This window comes from Lichenostomus cassidix, chromosome 1 (genome assembly GCF_008360975.1).
Source record: "Lichenostomus cassidix isolate B80296 chromosome 1, HeHo_3.0, whole genome shotgun sequence".
NCBI classification, from domain to species: domain Eukaryota; kingdom Metazoa; phylum Chordata; class Aves; order Passeriformes; family Meliphagidae; genus Lichenostomus; species Lichenostomus cassidix.
This window is the reverse complement of record NC_139479.1, coordinates 65,230,629-65,249,762: the sequence shown is the minus strand read 5'-3', so window position 1 is coordinate 65,249,762 and position 19,134 is coordinate 65,230,629. Positions and strand designations below refer to the sequence as shown.

The following is a 19,134-nucleotide window of genomic DNA, read 5'->3' as shown; positions in this document are numbered from 1 at the left end:
GGCCTAAAAGCTATCGTTCTGAAGTGTCCCCTTTCACGTCATGTTTTCACATTTCATTTTGAATATCACTCTAATTGTGCCAGAATGGCAGGCTGCACTGCTCAGGGAGATACAGTATTTCCAGAGGTGGCTGTCTCCAGGGGAGACTTATTTGCCAGCCTGGGAGAGCTGGCTGCTGCCCTGAGTGCTGGGCCATGGGAGGGGAGAGCTGCTTTTTTGCACTGGTGCTGTGAAAAAAAGAAAAATTGTCTCAATAAACATCCAGCACTTACCTTAGAACATGAACACTTATTCTCAATCAAACTTCTCAGGGAAACAGATGCTCAAATTTCTGGATATAATCTGGCAGTATATTATTGATTTGCAACTTTGATAACAAATGCTAAAAATCTTTTGCAGACTTCCCCATGGAAAATTTCTAGCTAGGTTATGTCTAGCAAAGGTGCATTCCATGGTGCATGACTCTTTACCTGTGCTAGCTCTTCCAGAACTTGCTGGGTTCCAGCCCTGTTGAGGCTCATTAACTTGCATTCTCAGGTACTGTATGTGTATACTGACAACAGCATATCTTGAACCTTTAACACACTCAGTACCACAGACCATAAGAAATTCACAGTAAATATTGAGTTTAGGTAGTGGCAGCCCTGTCTAGCACTGCCCTTGGCAAGTGGGTTTACCTCTTAGCTTCATTTAGCTCTGAAGTATCTCTGGAAATTCATCACATGTTGGGGTTTCTAGCACAACATTTATCTAGGAATTCTGTGCACCAAACTTTTCACATGCCCACTCTTCAGTCCTTTTGCTGCTGACATGAAACAGAGAGCAACCTGGAGGAGAGACAAGCTGTGCACAAATCAGGGAGAGTTCCTCTTTCTGAACAGCAGTGATGATGAGAGACAAGCTGTCCACAAGTCAGGGAGAGTTCCTCTTTCTGAACAGCAGCGAGGATGACGTTTGTATATGAAGAAGTATACAGACAGATGAGGGTTTGGAGTGGTGGAGAGGGCCCTGAACATTTGTTTAAACAGATGGTAGATTGTGCTCAGGTAGGTAGATGTCACTGAATTATGGTATGTGCATATATGCAAAGCTTACAAGGAAATAAAAAACATTTTTATGGCAAAAAGTGGCACTCTATTTTGAAGCAGGGCAGAGAGACAATAGAAGGATTTTTTAACTTTTTTAACCATGAAGGGGCGTACCTTTGCCAATGTTATTTTGTGGGAGCAGACCTTGCGAGGTCCAGAAGTCGATGAGGGGCAGAGCAGTGTCACAAATGAGGGAGGGATGAGCTGGACAGGTGAGCACCAAGGCCACTTGGCTGTGCGCAGAGCTGTTCTTGGAACACCTGGGCACACATGCCCTGACAATCTTTCTTTCCACCAGATGCTGCTCTGCTGTACCACTCCCACCTCACAGGGCAGCTTGTATCTGCTGTGAATTTATATAAGCCCTAGTACTTTTGCTTTAAGTCAGAATTAGACTGAGGGCTGAATTGCTATCATGACATGTTCCCTCCTACAGCTATAGAAATAAACTGCTTGTACCTCACCTGAATCTGCAAATTTTAAACTGCGTGTTTTTTCTCCAAGTCTTCAACCTCATTTATAAATGGTAATTCTGCTTATGGTAAGCTATATCTTTAGCAATTTCAATCTTTACAACTTCTGTGGGCTTGCTCAATTTTTGTCTGCACTTTCATAAAGATAATTTCCCCTAAATATCTTCCTTTTATGCTTTAATAACATAAATTTCTACACAAACTAGGCAATATCTGTGAATATATCTGTATTAAGGTATATAGGCATGTGTGTATATATATATCTCCAAGTTATTTAAACATCACAAACACTAAAATCATTGGGGGACCTCAAACTGTTCTGTAAATGCTAACAAACATGGGCGGGTGACGCTGTGAGTAAAACGTATGTGAGAATTCTCCCAAACTGCTTACTTGTATGCAAATAAATTTCATTGACTCACACCAAATGCCAGTACGACTGTAACCTGGTTACGCATCCGGTGGGAATCATGCTGCATAGACAGAGTGCTTTTAGTCAGCAGCCCCCGAAGCACTGATGGAAGCACAATAAATCACTATTGTGCGGGTACAACTGGATATATAATTATTCCACAGCTCCTAACAATAGGAAGAACTTCTGTGGTAGATGGATAGATGATCTCACTGTGATTATTACCTTTTTTCTGACTTCAAACTCTGTAATCATTTGCAGATAAATTGTCCTGAGGCCAAGCGAAGAAAGAACAATAACAGTTGTCTGACAGAGGTAATATTGCACCTTTTTAAAATTATGCCAGCCACTGACCTCAGACTAAACTGGCACTTTGTTAAGGTGCAAGAACACATCTTCAGCCTCTCTGTGTAGTGTTGACAGCCTTGAGCTACAAGCAGGGATAATGCACTTAGAGCAGATGAGAATGAAACATCTGGAAAGGCACCTACTTCCTGAGACGATCCCATCTGGGATGTCCCGTGCTGAAAGGTGGTGGAATAACTTGGCTGTTACTCGTACAGCACTGGGAAGGAGGAGGCTCTAATTCAAAGAAACAGATCTGGGTCCAGACAGCATCTGTGCACTGCATTTGGCTGCATGCCAGGCTGCTGCCATCTTGTGCAAGGTTTTTCCCTGCCCTTTGCTGTGAGCAATTATTTGCACTTGTGTAATCACTAAATGCTGTCTCCCCAGTCTACTGTATTCTTGTATTGCATATACAGAGTATGTACAGAAAACCTAGACCATTTTATGGGACTCCAGATTTAGCATTTCCTGTGTTCAGAGATAAGCATGGTCCTCAAGTCCAGCCTAAGGAAAACTGTTCTGGGAAGGGATCAAAGTGCTCTTGGAAGGTCTGCTAATCAGGATAGGAATGGGAGAACTAGAGAGACAGATGATGGACCAGCTTAAGTTGATTGGGATTTTGGTTTATTTATTCAGCAGTATAAAAAGTAAGTTGACAACAATGGTCAGAAAAGGAAATACCAGGGAAAATTCTGGCTCTGTAAAGACTAGTGGTAACAAAGATCTTCCATTGGATGGTTTATAGCTATCTGCATCCTTGCTGGGACAGAACACAGTAAAACTGGGCACCACAAAACTCAAGTTATTCACACATGTTGATTACAATGTAGAGATGCTGGTTCTTCAGTTCAGAGGAAGGATAAATTCAAATGCTGATGGAGTGAGTATTCCATCATGCCTCCTTTGTGGCACTTGGAATAGTGGCTACTTTATTAGATAGCAGCTCTGTGTTTTCCAGAATGATTTGACATACTGTCAGACTGCAGAAAGCAGCAGAGGTGCTGAAATATATTTCTTTCAGCACCAAAGTTGGAAAAGTATGCTGCTGTCAAAAAAGAGAGACTATTGAGGGGCACTTTGCATTTCATAAGTGTGGGAGTGAAATTTTATACAACTAATAAAAAATAGTGAATCATGCAATTTATCCTGGGTTTCTTGGTTGTTGTTTTATGGGCTTTTGTGAGGGATAGAGGAGGGGCATGGAAGGCTACACAGAAGATTAAAAAGGCAAAATTGAAAGTACAGAGTTAAAAAGCAGTGCATCTCATACTGAATCATACTGAAAAAAAATAGTTTTTAATACTCTTGATGTTTGGGAGAAACAGGTGTGCATGTTGATATCACATCACCATAAATTAATATCTGGGAACATGAAAGCTAATTTTTTGTCTTCTGGTTTTTGTGGCTCACACCACCATCTAGTACCAATGTGTAAAACTGAAAACTACTGTATAGCACCAGTAAAATCAAGTGTTGTTTTTAACGTGTTTTCCAGTGTCCAAGTGGCTTTGCCTTTGTGATAAACTGAGTTAGTAATTTGATTGCATGAAGTCTGTTTGTCTTTTAGTAAGAAGCTGCAACTCTAATTACTTGCATGTGTGGGAGCGTGTGTGTGTGTGTGTGTGTGTGTGTATGTGTACAAAAGCACATAAATCCAACTTTACAGTGGGTTATTCCACAATTATATTGGCAGGATTAGGGCCTTGCAATATACTGTATGTAAGAATAACTTACATCAAGATTTTGCTACACATGATGTGGGAGAACATCTGTTTTCCTGATGATTTAGGTGAGGCAATCTATAACCCTGCCTATGGAAGTTCTGGCTCATCTTCTTGTAGTCTCAGCTCTTCACAATTTGAAATTCAGACCAATCTCCAGCCGCTTGAATAAGAATGGGTCTGAGGGCTATTATTTTGTAAATAACAATGTGTTTTCGTGTATCTTCTTGTGATGAATCTGGTATTGGCCAGATTTTGGGCTAGAGAATGCTATTAACTGGTCCAGTGGAGGGATATGTCATTTTTGTGTCCTGTTTGGTAGGGATATATGAAATACTAGATTAAATACATCTGCTTATGTAGATTTCCTCTACTTTTATATTTAAGATATGTCTGTCTTTGGATAGGTTTCACAATCTATTTGGAGTTCCACTCTGTGTGTGCTAGATGAAGTAGATTTTTTTTCTCTCAAATGGGAAATGGATAGCTTTCCCAACAGCTTTGTACTTGGAGACTGCATGTTTAACTAGGTGGCATATCTGTCCTGTAATTACGTCCGTTTTCCCCACCAAGGAACGAAAGCTGAAGGAGTCATATATCTGTATTTGTTTTGAAATACAAGCTCCTCAAATTGATAGGCAGGAGCTCAACCCGAGTGATTGTAGTTATCCACTGAGTAAACTCAAACAGCAGTCTGTCTCTGCCCAACTCTGTACATAATGTTCTGGATGAAATGTGAAAATCAGTTCTTCCAATTCCCATGTGAAGGTGCTGAGACCACCCATGGTCCTCTCAGTATCAGGACGAGTCCTGTGCACATGTCTTCAGTCTCTTGGTCCTTTGGTTACCCAAAGAGGTGTTCAGTAGCATGCTTGGTGGATCAACATCCTGAGCATGCAATGATATTAATCTCAAAGTGCCTTCACACAGCCATGGCAGAACTCAAACAATACTATGACAATACTGAGCATTCAGCTGACACTGCATAAACACTTCCAAACAGTTTATGGATCAAACATGACAATAAGGATATTTGTTAAACAAAGTGTTTTCTAGAAATGCTGAACTTTGGTAAATGAATCTTGAACTGGAAAGTGGATCTAGACTTCAATTTACAAATGTGTGGTTTTAACTTTATTATTAGGTCCATTCAACTGAAGGCATGTATAGATCATTGAAAAATAAGATCCTGCATTTGTAAAATTTGTCATTCACAAGAAATAGCTTGTTCACTATCAGATGCAATAGTTTTAATGTTGTTCTTATCCTTTCAGTTTTGAAGTCAATACAATATTTTATAATACTATAATTTTGTTAATAATGAATACTCCAGCCACATTTTTTAATTGACACAAGACCGATTGGAATTTTTGTATCTCTATTCTGATCTATTCCATACAGAAACTGAAAAGGTTTGTATCTAGCAGCTCTGGACTAAAGAGATGCTGATACTGTGTAGCTAGATGGCAGCATTCACATTGCTTTGAGAAAAACTATGGCTATTTGAGCAATTTGGCTGCTCTGTTACAGTTAAATGGCGTGGTCCGATTCTGAAATGCACTGCCTAAGAATGTCTGAATAACTAACACATCTGAGAATCAGACCATTCCATTTAGGTGTCTAAATTGGAGATTTGTGCTTCCGCTCTACAGATAATGAATGTGAAATGTAGTACTTACCTATCTATCTAAAAAGAAAAAAAACTGATTATGTGCTTACATCTTTTAAAACAGGCTAATGTTTAGCCTGTTTAGCCTGAAATCAGGCTTTTCTTTATAAGATTCCATTTATGTGAGAATTTTGTAGCATGAAATAACCTACAAGCTTGTTTGGATGTTACATAAAATTAATTCCCTTCCTTTACAGAACAAAATATGTATTCAACAAAGTCTTTCTGAATGTTCAACAAGCTCCTTCTATCTATCCCAAGCCTTACCAATCTCTTCAAGTATAACTCCACTACCTCCTTCCTTGCCCTGTAAAGGGACAAGGACACCTTTCTGAATATTATCCCTTTTTTCTCCCTAGTCACTGAAGATGTTTATTTGTCTAGTCCAGGCTACCACACACATGTGCCTTCCTGTCCCTAACATGTCAGCCCACATGAAGGTGAGCCTGGGAAGACCCAGGACAGGGAGCTTGGGCCCTGCTAGCTCACACAGCCCAAGATGTACACAGAACACTCTACTGTGAGCAAAGTTTTGGCTTTCTCCACCTTATCCTCTCAGCTTTCTGCAGGATGACCTGAGCCCTGAGGCTCATTTGCTAAAAGCCTGCTTTGCAGTTATATGCAGCTTTGGATGTCCAATGCTCTATGAGTAATAGATTTTGATTGCACTCAGATGAAGACCAGAGTGAGTTGCAAATGGCTGAATGGACAAAAACCACAGAGGAGTGAGAGCAGGGAGGTGTGGGTGTTATGGTTATAGGTAAGAAGGAGACAAATAGGCTTGGGCAATGGATCTGTGCAGCACAGCCAATACTTTGTAAATCAAAGCAAAGCCTTTGACACCATTTCCCACAGCATTCTCCAGGAGAAACTGACTGCTCACACCTTGGACAGGTGCACTCTTCACTGGGTAGAAAACCAGCTGGCTGTTCCGGCCCAGAAAGTGTAGGTAAATGGAGTTATATCCAGCTGGCAGCTGGTTACTAGTGGTATTCCCCAGGGCTCAGTATTTTATCACTGATCTGGACAAGGAGATCAAGTGCCCCCTCAGTCAGTTTGCAGATGATGCCAAGTCGGGCACAGTTGTGGACCTGCTGGAGGGAAGGAAGGCTCTGCAGAGGGATCTGGACAGCTGGGTCAAAGGGCTGAGGTCAATGGTGTGAGGTTCAACAAGGCAAAGTGCTGGTTGCTGCACGTGAATCACAACAACCCCATGTAAGAGGGGACCTTTAGGATTGTGCTGACCTAATCTGGAGGAAAAAAGAGATCCTGGCATTGTCTTTTCTGGTAAGCTGTTGCTGTGGCCTCAGCAATTGAAATAGAACTGAGTTTATCTCTGCTACCAGAGTTCAATTATTTATGTATTTCAGCTAATTTTCCTTGGAAGTGCCATTGGGAGATTGAAAGAACCTTTCCTGCTGCTCTCTGTACTTTTTTATCTCTGGCTTTTGTACGAAACTGCAGAAAAGAAAGCAGGATAGCTGTGTAGTGTGCAGAGGTGTCAGCCTGAAATCAAATAATACTGCAGTGAAAATCAGGCTTTGTTCAGCATCTGTCTGTACTGCAGACTATAGGATAGTAGAGAGATGTTTACACCTGTTTTCAGTATTTCTGCATAACACTGAAGGTTGTACTGTGGGCACTTGAGGTCATAATGTAAAATGTAAGCATGATTTTATTAGCAAAAATGCACCATTAGATTTCAATTCAGTAATTCTGGTTTTGCAGCCTTGTTTTGACTGCATTACTTGCTAACCCATAGACTAAAAGCTTCCTGAATATTCTTGATTTCTGTAAATCCAATGCCTGTGCTTTTTATTTTATAAGAAAAATTTTATATGTACCAGTTTGATAGATGAAAACTGCCATCAGAAACTGACATAAAGCTCTGAAGTTTCTTGAGATCGGTGATATAAAGCAAAGGTCAGTAAATCTCATAATAAAAAGCTGTATAATATGGAACAATGGTCAATATTTCATTAAATCTCATCATCAGAAGCTGTAAAAGTTGAATGAAAAGCCACCTGAAAGTTCCTACCTCTGTTATCAATACTTTCATAGTGAGCTCAGTGGGAAGCCTTGACCTTGAATATACAGGTAAACATGCTAGGTAATACATTAGTTTGCCGTATGATTGAATTTATTTTTAAATTTGCTGAAACAGAGAAAGAAATGAGACCATGATGACACAGACAGCTAAGTACTTCTTTAATGTAATGCACTGACCCACTGTAAATGGACCTGCATCTGTAGGATTTTGTCCAAGTGTCTAGAGAATTTGTGACCTGTTAACCACTCTGTTTATACTAATTCCTCTTTCCCAGGTTAGGAGGCTGCATCCTTTACCCAGACCCCATGGTTATTACAGCTTGGAAATCACAATACTTAAGAACCTGAACCATATATAAAAGTTATTGTCTTTATGTACTTCCGTAGGTAAACAGCCTAGTACAAATGTTGGCATTTTGTTCCAACTCTGTAAAAATAAATTACAGTAAAATTACTCTTTACTTCATTCAATCTTCTTCAATGAAGGAATGTATTAATATGTATTAAACTTTCTGAAACTTTCCTGAAGTGAAATTGCAATTTAAAAAAAAATTATATTAAACTTCAGAATTATTTTAATTGAAATATTTAATATCCATCTTTTTTTAATAAAGGGATTACAAGGAAAACCCTTCCGGGACTAATTTAAAACAAACAAGTCCTGGTAACTATCACTGAGAACTCTTTAACCTACAAGATAAAGTATGTGCATGATATTGAAATGAAAGTAACAAGGTAATATCTCAATGATTGCATTTTAATGAGTTTCATACTTTTATTCCCTAGTGCCTGAGACATTGTAATATTCCAGTATGATTATTTTATTACCTCAAATATTATTTATTTAATAAAGTATTTAAGAAAACATAATATGCAGCTTAATGAAACCTAGTTTTTTTCCCATGTGCATCGTCTCAATAAATGCTGTTAGGGAATTAACCTGGCTTGAAGTCTGTACCTGTAGGACCAAAGCACGTTTTCCTTTCCCTCTTGCCGATAAAATGAACTAATACTTACTTCACCCTTCAAATACTCAGGAATTCATGCTGTTTGCATACTAGTGAAATACAGAAACACCAAGGGCATAATGACCTTAACAGTCAAATCATCCTGGTTTAAGAACCAAACAAAAACAACATATGAAGAAGTGTTTATTTTTCTTTGATTTGACAGGGGTTTTAATACCATTTATGCCACTGAAGGTAGTTCCCTGTCATCTGCTGACCTGATGGGATAATGAACTGCAGCATGGAGGTGAGAAACTTGTAGGCCTACTTCCAGAGAAAATGCAGCACCACCAGCACCTTAAGGATCTAAAATACGCCCAATGAAGCACAGCTAGGCTGTTTCTGGGGGGTGCAGTAATTAGTTCATTTCTTTTGTTTGCATAGCTAACAACAAGAAATAGGGCATGGATCTCTCTGCAAACTAAGGTGCTGTGAGAAAGGCACAGCTCTGTGCACAAGGAGGAATGAGCATCTGGAGGATGGTGGCTTGCAGCATCCAGGAAAAGAACACTTCTACGGAGTACCAGTACAGTACCTTATGATGAAGGGTAAATTAGCTTTCCTCACAATGTGCCATGTTCCTTCTTGGACTGTTCAAAAGCTTACTTTGTTCTAAGTTAAAGAAAACATTCATTTGAAGATACTCATTCTCTCTGACTTGTTTTTACTTGTAAAGTGCTTTAAATTCAATACATATTTACTCAAGCGGAACTCGTTCTACTGTTCTTGTCAACTGCATGTATTTTGTAAGTATTTTCAAGAGCTGCCTGAGGAAAAATATAGATATGCAAGAGCAGAACATTATTCTCCTGACTTCAAGTTAAGTTGTTTATACAGTTTTCTTGTTTTGTTTGAAGCCTTTAAAAAAGGATTAGTTCCTGTAAACATTTGTATCTAGTAAGCATGAGAAAGTAAGTGGATGAAAAATACTTTTGGACTGAAATTTAGGAACCAAATGCAATCTAAGTTTGAGTTAATCCTTATTGAGCTGAATTCTGTCTTAACAGGATTATACACATTAGAGGTGAGACAGCTTCTAGTCTTTGGTCTAGTTTGAAATACTTAATGAGGCCTTATAACCCCTCTGAATTTGTGTGCTCTCATTTTATTGTACTAGCTCATTCTGCCTCAGCTTTTACATTTACAGTAAAAGCAGCATTTTCTACAAATCAACAGTTGCCCTGCCATTAATTTTCTCTTTTGCAAAAGATTGTAGACAAAAAGATCTCAGAGATTAAAAATGAGTAATAACAAAAAGAAACCTCATGTAAAGCAAAAAGTATGGCAGATACCACATTTCCCTAAATACATGCAGGGAATGGTCCCTCCTAAAAATATACGTGCCTCTTGTAGCCTTACTAAAAGTAATTCTATTTACTTGTTAGCCAGCATTAACTATGCTACCCTGTTTAGTAGTACCTGATGTCAAGATCAGTGCATGATCCCAGATGTTAGTGTACATTAAATGAACTCAAATTGAGACGTAATAAAACACTCAGACACTAACATAAAAAGTCATAAACCACATTTTGAGAGACTGATGGACCAAGAGAAGTTAACATGAGCCTGCTAGCAGACTGGTATCATCACATATAAGGAGGAAGCAAAAGACAATGTATGATTGAAGTAATACCATACATATATGGAAGACTGAAATTTTAGTAACAGTTCAGTGATAGCTGGAACACTGTACTACCTGTACTAATATAAGGACTCTGGAGGGGAGAAGAGCCCACTCCAGCCTAATGCTTACTACTCTTTCTGACTGTAAAGGAGAAAAGCTAGGTGGGGTAATGGAAAAGTTTATGTAACTGAGAGCAATGGCCAAGAAATGTTCATTGTCAGTCTGGGTCAACCTAAAGCACAGGAATCAGGCAGCCAGGTGGTATATTTAAATCAGATTTGGCAATTGTGCTAAAAGTACATCAAAACAAAGCTGATTCAGAAGTTCCTTGCACAAATTTTGTAATTAACTGCAGAAAAACCCAGCTAATCATCTTACATCATAATATACTGTTTAAGCCTGAACTCATAATCGTTAATTTTACTTTCTGGGCACATCTTCAAACAAACATTTTACTTCAAAAATATAGAGTAAATGACATAGAACTTTATGAATAAATTATTTGTTAGTAAAATGATTGAACACAGTCCCCAGAGTCGGTAGGATAATCCCACCACTTTCCCACTCTTACAGGCGCTTGTTGCTATGAAGGCTGTAGCCATGTGTGTTCTTGGAGTACAAAGCACAGTGCAGGGCTTACTGCTGCAAGTGCTAGAGCCACAGCAAATTATCCAGCTTGTGCAGTAGCCCCTTCCTGAGGAGCAGCAGTGGTGGTGGCTGCAGTGGGTGAGGGCTGGGAGCTCTGAAGCTGGAAGCAGAAAAGGACATATGTCCAAGGCCTTGTTCATGTTTTGGGACTCACTTTCTATACAGCCCAGGAAGTGTCTTCCTGTGAGAGAGGTATAATACGCAAGTTTGCTGTGAAGCACTTGAAAACGGAAGTGTTTTCAGTCTCCCGACAGAAAGAAGAAGGTGTGCAGGGCCACCAACCTGTATTCTCACACTGACCCCTGAGGAAGTCCAGGAGTGTTGTGCAGGTTCAGGCAGGCGCTCCAGCACTGTTCTCTCTTTGTCAAAGTATCTGCATTTCTTGTACAAGTGACATTAATAATCAATAAATTTGGAAAACTGCAGGAAGGTCTATCTGCTGTAACAGTTGAAAATCTGCAGGAATGAGGCTCAGGTGATTTGGAGTGCTGGCTGTGCCCAGAGCAGCTAGAGTGTCAAGCAGTGGCACTGGCAGAGCTCTGCCAGTGAGAGTGCTTGGTGGCATTGAGGGATAATGGAGGAGCCCCAGACAGGCAGCCAGGGACAGGGACAGGGACAGGGACAGGGACAGGGACAGGGACAGGGACAGGGACAGGTATGGTCCAGCCCAGCTTGGTGTGTAAGGGCATATGAGGCTGTATGTCTGAGATCTGGGGCAGGTGTGTGCTGTGGGAGCTCCTGCAGCAGCAGTTGCTTGAAAATCGACAGACTGCAACTCGCTTCACCCCTGCCAAAACCCGGCTAAAAGGTTCTTGCATTTCCTAGCCTCTCCCCATGGTACATCCCACTGCCCTGGTGGGCAGCTGCCTACACTGACTCTGCAGCTTTGATGTAAACTACAAATCCTGTGTATCAGTTGGGGAAGCTGATTTTCACAGCTCATCTTTTATCTGTAGAATCGCTGGGCTCTTCCTCAGAATTGGCTGGTTTCTGTCATTCCTTTGTCTGATGTATGCAGTTAATTAAAATCTCAGGGTGCAAAGCTTTTTTGAATGAAGTGTCCTAAATAAGTATGTTATTATCATTGCCAAAATGATTCTGAAACCATGCTTATCTCCATAACCTTTTTCCTTTCCAAAGGAAAGTTTGGTTCCTTTGGAAAAAGGCATAAAAATAATGAATAATGTGATGATACTATCTTTTCTATTGCTTAAGTTTTCTAGATGTGCCAGTATTATCTGTTTCAGCAGTCATCATTGCACAGAGAAGATATAAACTCTTATTAGGAGACTGCATTACAGCTTAAATTACACTTAGCCATCACCTTGAATTTGCTTGTCTGTCCTTCAGGCAAATTCTAAGCCAGAAAATCATTAGTAATCCCTTAGTACTCCTGGTGTACATCACCTTTACAAACAAGTCAAGTGTTAATAAATTAAATTTATTCTAAGAAATAGTGTCCCTTGTTCTTAGGAATGAAACAAATCCTATCACTTTACTGTTTTCTAATTAAAGCTGGAAAAACACTCAGTTTATGACTTGGAGACAGCAAGAAAAGGAACAATACGCACCACTCATTGACTCTTTTCTTCTGAGATTAGTAGCAGCTGGAAGCTGCATATAAATATCCTTCATTGATCAATACACAAATGTCAATAGGCCAATAGTGAAGGCATTTATGGAAGATTTCTTACAGAAGCTGTTAGCAGCAGAAGAGAGTGACTTCCTGTGTATTTGGTTTTGGTATGAGTTTCTACAAGTTGTAGACTGGTTGATGTGTACACTGGTCCTAACTAGCATGAGTGCACTTCAGCAGGAAGCACTCTCAGCAGATAAAATCAGCCATGCTACAACTCATTGTGGAACTGATGACATGTGTGGCTGTCACTGTTGTACTCTGGTCTTGGATTACAAAGTGTTGCAGTCTATTAGTAAAAGATACTGCAGGTTAGAAGACCAGGAATTTTGGATCTTAAAGAAGTAGGGCTAAAATCTACAGTTTCAGGTGCAGTAACAATTTCTTTTAAATAGACTGAGCAAAGCCATTATTTTTTTAATAATAACAACAACCAAAAAAAACCTATAGATATTTTTTAAAAATCAAGAGACAGATCTGAGCACCACAGAAGGTGCCTGGTAAATGCTAAAACAAAGACCAAAAGTCAGTGGAGACAAACATCCTTATCATTTTTTGCTACTTTCCTCTCACGTTACCTTCATCCATTAGGCCCAGAGGGGTGTTTTTCTTTTTAGCTACATTTCTCAGCTTTTCTTTGAGTTTCTAAGTCCTGTGCTTTATCTTTTATTGCTCACCAGAGGGAGATAAGAATAAACCCCTTTGTTCCTGGGGTGATAAAAGCACAAGGGGAAAGATGACATCCTTCATCTTCCTTCAAATCAGCAAAAGGTGGTCTGAGAGAATGTCTGTGTGTGAGGTTGTGGATTAAGGTGGTGTATTGAGCCAATATGAGGCCAGGGCAGTTAGCTTCATCTTCAGTTTGCTTCATTTGGCAATCCAGCAGCAAAAGATTTGCAGGAGAAAAATACTGTCTGCAACAATTCCTAAACATGTCTATCCAAAACATCTGTCTCTTAGGGGGAAGAAAAGCAGTAACAAATTGTTCAAGAACATGGGTAGCCAAAAGATCCTGACCCTGCAAGCTGCATATCAGAATCTCCTGTAAACTTTGGGACTATTTTGTAGACAACAGCTCTCCCAGCATTCTAGTACTTCATTTTGCAGGATAAGATTACACTGGACAAGTTGGTGATGGCAGACTTAGCAGGATATGGTGGTTTGTTTTTTCCCACCATGGAGAATTCAAACAATCTCCTTAGCACTTTCTGCCCCATGGGGGCATAAGGACTGTTCTAGGCCATTGAGACAATGCAGATCTAGAATTAAAGTGTGACCATTCCTGGTCTAGACAACACTCTGAGCATAAAAATCTCAACTTTTGCTAAATATGGCTTTTTCACAAAGAGATGTTTAACATACAGAAATCAAAATGAGCATGGAGCCCTTGGAAGCCCAGGTCATTACAGTAAAGTTTATTCTCCTGCTAATTACCTCAGCATTGTCACCACCAGCACTAACAATTTTATGAACCTAAGCTGTTGTTTCCCACAGTTCTCAGTGCTCTTAAAACAAGTCCTCAGAAAAAAACATCTTTTGTTACAGTATAAAATAAATGCAACCCCCTGCAAATACTTTTTTTATCTAAGAATCCCTTCTTGGCTTTTTGGTGGATTTTTTTGTTTAAGCCAGAAAAGAAGAAAGGATAACTCTACAATTTTGATCTAAACTACCAGGCAGCAGATTCAAACCTTGGGTATTTATCAGTGTGAGAATGGAGGAGTTGATGTCACTGGTAGCCCTGCTCCAGGTAGCAGGGATTCCCTCAGTGAGATGCTCTGGGAATGCCTTCAGCAGAATGCCAGGCATAGCAGTTAATAAGGATCTTGCTACAAAGCCTGATTTTCATGTGCTGGAAAATGTCATGCATGTTCCTTAATAAGAGGCTATGCACACTCTTTTCAAAACCACTGTCTAAAGCATAAAGAAACAAAATTATTTTTTCTTAAATATAACATATATTATTTTTCTTATGTTCTTACTTTGTAGTGGGTTTCTACAGATAATGCTGTACATGGTACAATATGTGTTGCATTATTATTGAAAAGCCAAGCTTATATCATTATCTTTAGGAGTCTCCGGATAAAATCGCAAATGAGTGTTTTCATAAAGCTTTCCAGTTCTCACCACCTAGCACTAATTAAAGCTTTGTATAAATTCACACATCTTGTCACAAGCACAGAGAAAGTATGGAGAAATTAAAAATGCAAGACATTCATACAGTCTTTTAATTTTGCACATTTTGCTCTCTTTGTTTTGAACTTTTGCAGGGGAAAGTAATCCTTTTTAGAGAGCTCTTTTATATGTGTGTGTATAGCTATAGCAGTACCTGCATGTGGAACACAAAATTCATATGTGAAGCTGAGCTAATTCAGGCACACAAAAACATTTTCCCTCTTCCCAAGAACCTTGCAACACAATTTAAAGTAAGTTGCAAGCAAAAGGAATAATCATTGGAAAGAATGTGGGGAGAGGACAGGATACCTCAGACAGTACCAACATACAGAAAACATTGTAGATTTAGCTGTTAAGTCCTTCTTTTAATTTCTGTGTAGTGAGAATTTGGCTGGGTGGGTATTTCTGGCTGCCTCTGCTATCAGAGAAAAGCCTGTTCTGCTGGGAGGTGAATAGACAGATTTGTTCAGTAGGACATTTCTCCCCTCTCAAGGCCACATGATATTTCCCGAGTGCCTCCAAAAAAGCTTGTCCTCCTGAGAGCCAGGTTGTCTTTTTAACTTAGGGCAGTGCCAGGGTGTAATTGTTTCCTCATTAATTGAGCTCTCTTGGTCCTGTCGGTCAGGGTTGCCCCCAAGTCAGGGAGCTGATGTGCTTTGCACGGAAAAGCCTTGTAAGAGGCAAGGTTATATTCTCATTAAAGTACCTGTGAATCCCTCAGGAACATCCTGACCTTCAAGAAACTCAATTTGTTGTTTGACATGTTTTCTTCAGCGAGGCCGCTGGAGATCGCAGAGGAATGGTCTGACGTGCAGTGCACACACTGACACATCAGGCAGAATCACAGGAATATGTCATTGGTGAATCATTCTGTATTAACTGACCTACAGCTCTGCAGAGAATACAACTTGTAAAAAAATCATAAAATGCTACCTGAGGTACTGCATAGCAAATCAATTAATAATTAGTAATCCACTTATAACAACCAATTTCTAAAGTTTAATAGTTTTTTGTGATAAGAAGTTGTTCCAGATGGTTGTAGGGACTAAAGATTTTAGGAACTGTAGATTTTATATCCATATGTATGTGCTTGATTTCTTACTGCTTTGGATTTTGTATGCATATGGAAAAAATGCTGCAAAGCTCCATCAAGTCAGACAGATAGCAACGTAGTTTGGACATTTGCAGATAACTGTATGGGTGGAGAATCACATTTATGAAGTCAGCAGTGAATGATCAGGTTCCAAAGCCCAACTTGGACAGTGCAAGATATGAAAGTTTTTAGCAATTAATTAAGTAAAAGTGCATTTATCCTACATAGCACTTGTCACAGTGACTTCTGAATATGTTGCTTTAGCTGTCTTCTTTATTAGCAAGTCTCAACAAATCATGCAAAAAACTGAATTGTGTTTTGGCAGTCACAACATTAGTCTGCAATACATTTGGGAAAGCTGTGGAAAGAGAATTTTTTAACAACTGAAGTCCAAGCACCTGGCAAACAGAATGTTTTGCAAAGAGATTGGTTTATTTCACTTGACAGTTTTATTAAACTTTAATCACCTTTTCAATGAGTGCATTGTTTAGTACCTGCTGTTCCTATGGCCTAAACTGGGGACCTTTTAAAAGGTGAATACTTATTTTTCTGATTCTCAAGCAAAGTGCAGTTCTGCTGTCTTTCATTATAAACTGCAAACCAGAGATAGAAATTGTGTAGATAAAAGAAGGCAATAAAACAAAATTAACGTGCTGTCAACACTAGATTTGTCAGAAATTTAATGAGCTTTGCCATAATGGGTGCTGATTATAGGTAATATTTCACGATGCCATTCATCACTCAACAAAATAATATACTTTTAGGAGACAGCTGTAACTGTGTTCTGCAGTGATGGAAGTACTTATAGATGAGATTGATGTAAGCTGCGAGCAGATGCCATTGCTACCATGCTCCAATTAAAAGCTATGTGCATTGTGTGATGTTCAAGTTGTCTATTATCCACTATTTGCTTCACTGAAAGCCTAAATAACAGTAGCTGAACATGCAGCTTGGCTGGAACTGTCTCCTGCCAGCCATTCCTATGGTTTTACGGAGATCTGAGGTTTCCCCCACTTCTCTCTGATCTCCACATCTTCTCCACGCTGCAGCAATGCCTATGAGTCAGTAGCCAAAGGTACATGACAAGGCTACTGCCCTGTCTGGAGACTGTGGATCCCCCAGCCCTATGAGCAAACACCCATTAGCAGCCAGTACTCATGGGGACATCCTTCATGGCAAGCACAATGCAGTGTTAAAACTTTTGCAGAAGGGAGCACACAGAAAAATTTTAATTGCTCTGTCATTGCCCCTGGCACTTCGGAGCCTTGCCTCTAGTTATTTTCTAGGGAAGTGAAAAACCTGAAGTGTTTAGTCATGGATTTACAGGCAGATTTCCCAGCTGGGTCAGATCTTTCTTTTGCCTTCACTGTTTTTTTTCAAAACTATAAATCTAATTGTTTCCATTGATTACTTTCCACTTGTGTGGATGAGAAATTTAGATCAGTTACATCTACTGGCTGTCATCCTCTACTCATTTGCATTGGTGTAACCAGGTAGTTGCTAAACTTGGAAAAACAAGAAAGGGACAAGTAGATCTCAGCACGATGACTCACACCTGGTGGGTGTGCACACATAAATCTCAGAAGTGTTTTTCATGGTGGGGAATCTGCTTGGAAACTGATCTTTTGTGTCCACAGAGACACTTCAGTGTGGACACAGGTGCTTAGACAACCAAAAGCTGGAAATAATTTCAATTCCACATTCACCTTTGTGTTACTTGTTACTTTGGCTGCCATCACACAAAAAATATTGGCTGTATTTCTTGAGAGCAGACATTGAGAAGACAACATCAAAGCTAATCAAAAAGGCAGCTTTAGAGGAAAGCTATGACATGTCACTCCAAGTCCTTAAAATCCTTGTTGATCCTGGTAATCTTACACAACAACCTCTTCCTTATCAGGGCCCTCTTTATCTAAAGGAGTACCAAAGAATCTGAAATCTGGTCACATATTACCTGGGGCTGGCTGTAAAGTTCAATACAATAACATTCCTGAAGCAAAGAAAGAAAATTTCAATATGCACTAAGATTTTAATGGGTACCCCAACCAACAGTATTCAGTATTCTTCAACTATGTAGCCATTGCTTTATTTTAACTTTTGTCACTGATGCATGTGATATCAAGACATCAATACATCAAGAATGTAGGACTGAGCCTATGGACAGTCATGTGAGGCTGTGGCAGATGTTCTGGGCAATCTAATATGGACAAGGGAAGAAGAAAGCAAACCTATATCTAGCTGAACATTATCAATGGCTCTCACCATACAGTGCACATAGGACTGACTCAACATTGACATTGAGTTACTTAACACTGAGTGACTCAGGGCAAGCCAGGCAAGCTCTAAATCTGGGGCATTTTCTGGGATACTTCTATATATCAGCTGAGGCATAGATAGTAAAGTTTTGCTTTTATGAGGCATGCCAAATCACTTTTGGATTGAGATTTGTCAAAGTGATTTTCATTTCTTTCTGGGGCACTCTGAAAGTTGCTGTCAAGATTGGGAAAAAGGCCCACTAGCTCTTTAATTAAGTCCTGACTCAATAAATAACTAATAAATAAATAAATGGAATACCTCATTTTGTCTCCAGCTATGGTTAGATGAAGATACAGATCTCCTGAGATTCATTACAAAATCCAAAATGGTGTGGCCCAGTTCAACACCTTGTAGCCTGAAAGTTGGCTCGGATCAATACCTGAGGAGTTTTTAGACCATTATCTGCTTTTGGATATTCATAATATGTGGATGTACTCAGTTTGATGCTTCTCTTATTTCACAGGGATGAGATCCAAGCTCAGTGCCCATCACTGCCCATACAGCACAGCACACCCTAAGTCCAGTACCTGCATCACCCCAAGCTCCTCAGGACTGAGGGAGAACCACCTGGCAGGAGCCATGTACCCTGGTAACTCCATTCTCAGACCACAGTTATTCCAGGCATCATGTCATTTGTTTCAGCCTGTTTTTATTGACTGGGTAAATAACTCCCTTGATTACAGCAGTTACAGTTTTCCCTGGGGTTACATTTGGCAACGAGCTGCTCACCCTTCTTTAACTGCACTGTTAATTAGGAGGCCTGTGTTTCCCTTCTTGTCAAAAGCAACTAAGCTCCCTGCCACTGGAATTCTTTCTTCTCCCTTCTCCTAGGGTGAGAGAACAGTGATTGTTTGCTTGGTTACGCTTCACGTCTT

General features: G+C 39.7%; 1 protein-coding gene across 6 annotated transcripts in view; it reads left to right on the top strand.

Annotated features, from left to right (window-relative positions):
• LOC146444803 (uncharacterized) overlaps positions 1 to 19,134 on the top strand; it is a 20,349-nt gene extending 1,215 nt beyond the window's left edge. The window contains exons 1-5 of one of the 6 annotated variants that reach the window (XR_014852474.1): positions 405 to 537; positions 1,525 to 1,614; positions 2,235 to 2,288; positions 8,934 to 9,014; positions 9,152 to 9,465. Coding sequence is in view for 4 of the 6 variants with exons in the window: in XM_085061441.1 (XP_084917567.1) it covers positions 1,525 to 1,618 (94 nt within the window). In the remaining 2 variants the exon portion in view is untranslated. Of the gene's footprint in view, positions 1 to 404; positions 538 to 1,524; positions 1,630 to 2,234; positions 2,289 to 8,933; positions 9,015 to 9,151; positions 9,466 to 18,722 lie in introns of those variants that run through there. The other 5 variants (XR_014852473.1, XM_085061441.1, XM_085061451.1 and 2 more) reach the window with 5 other exon arrangements.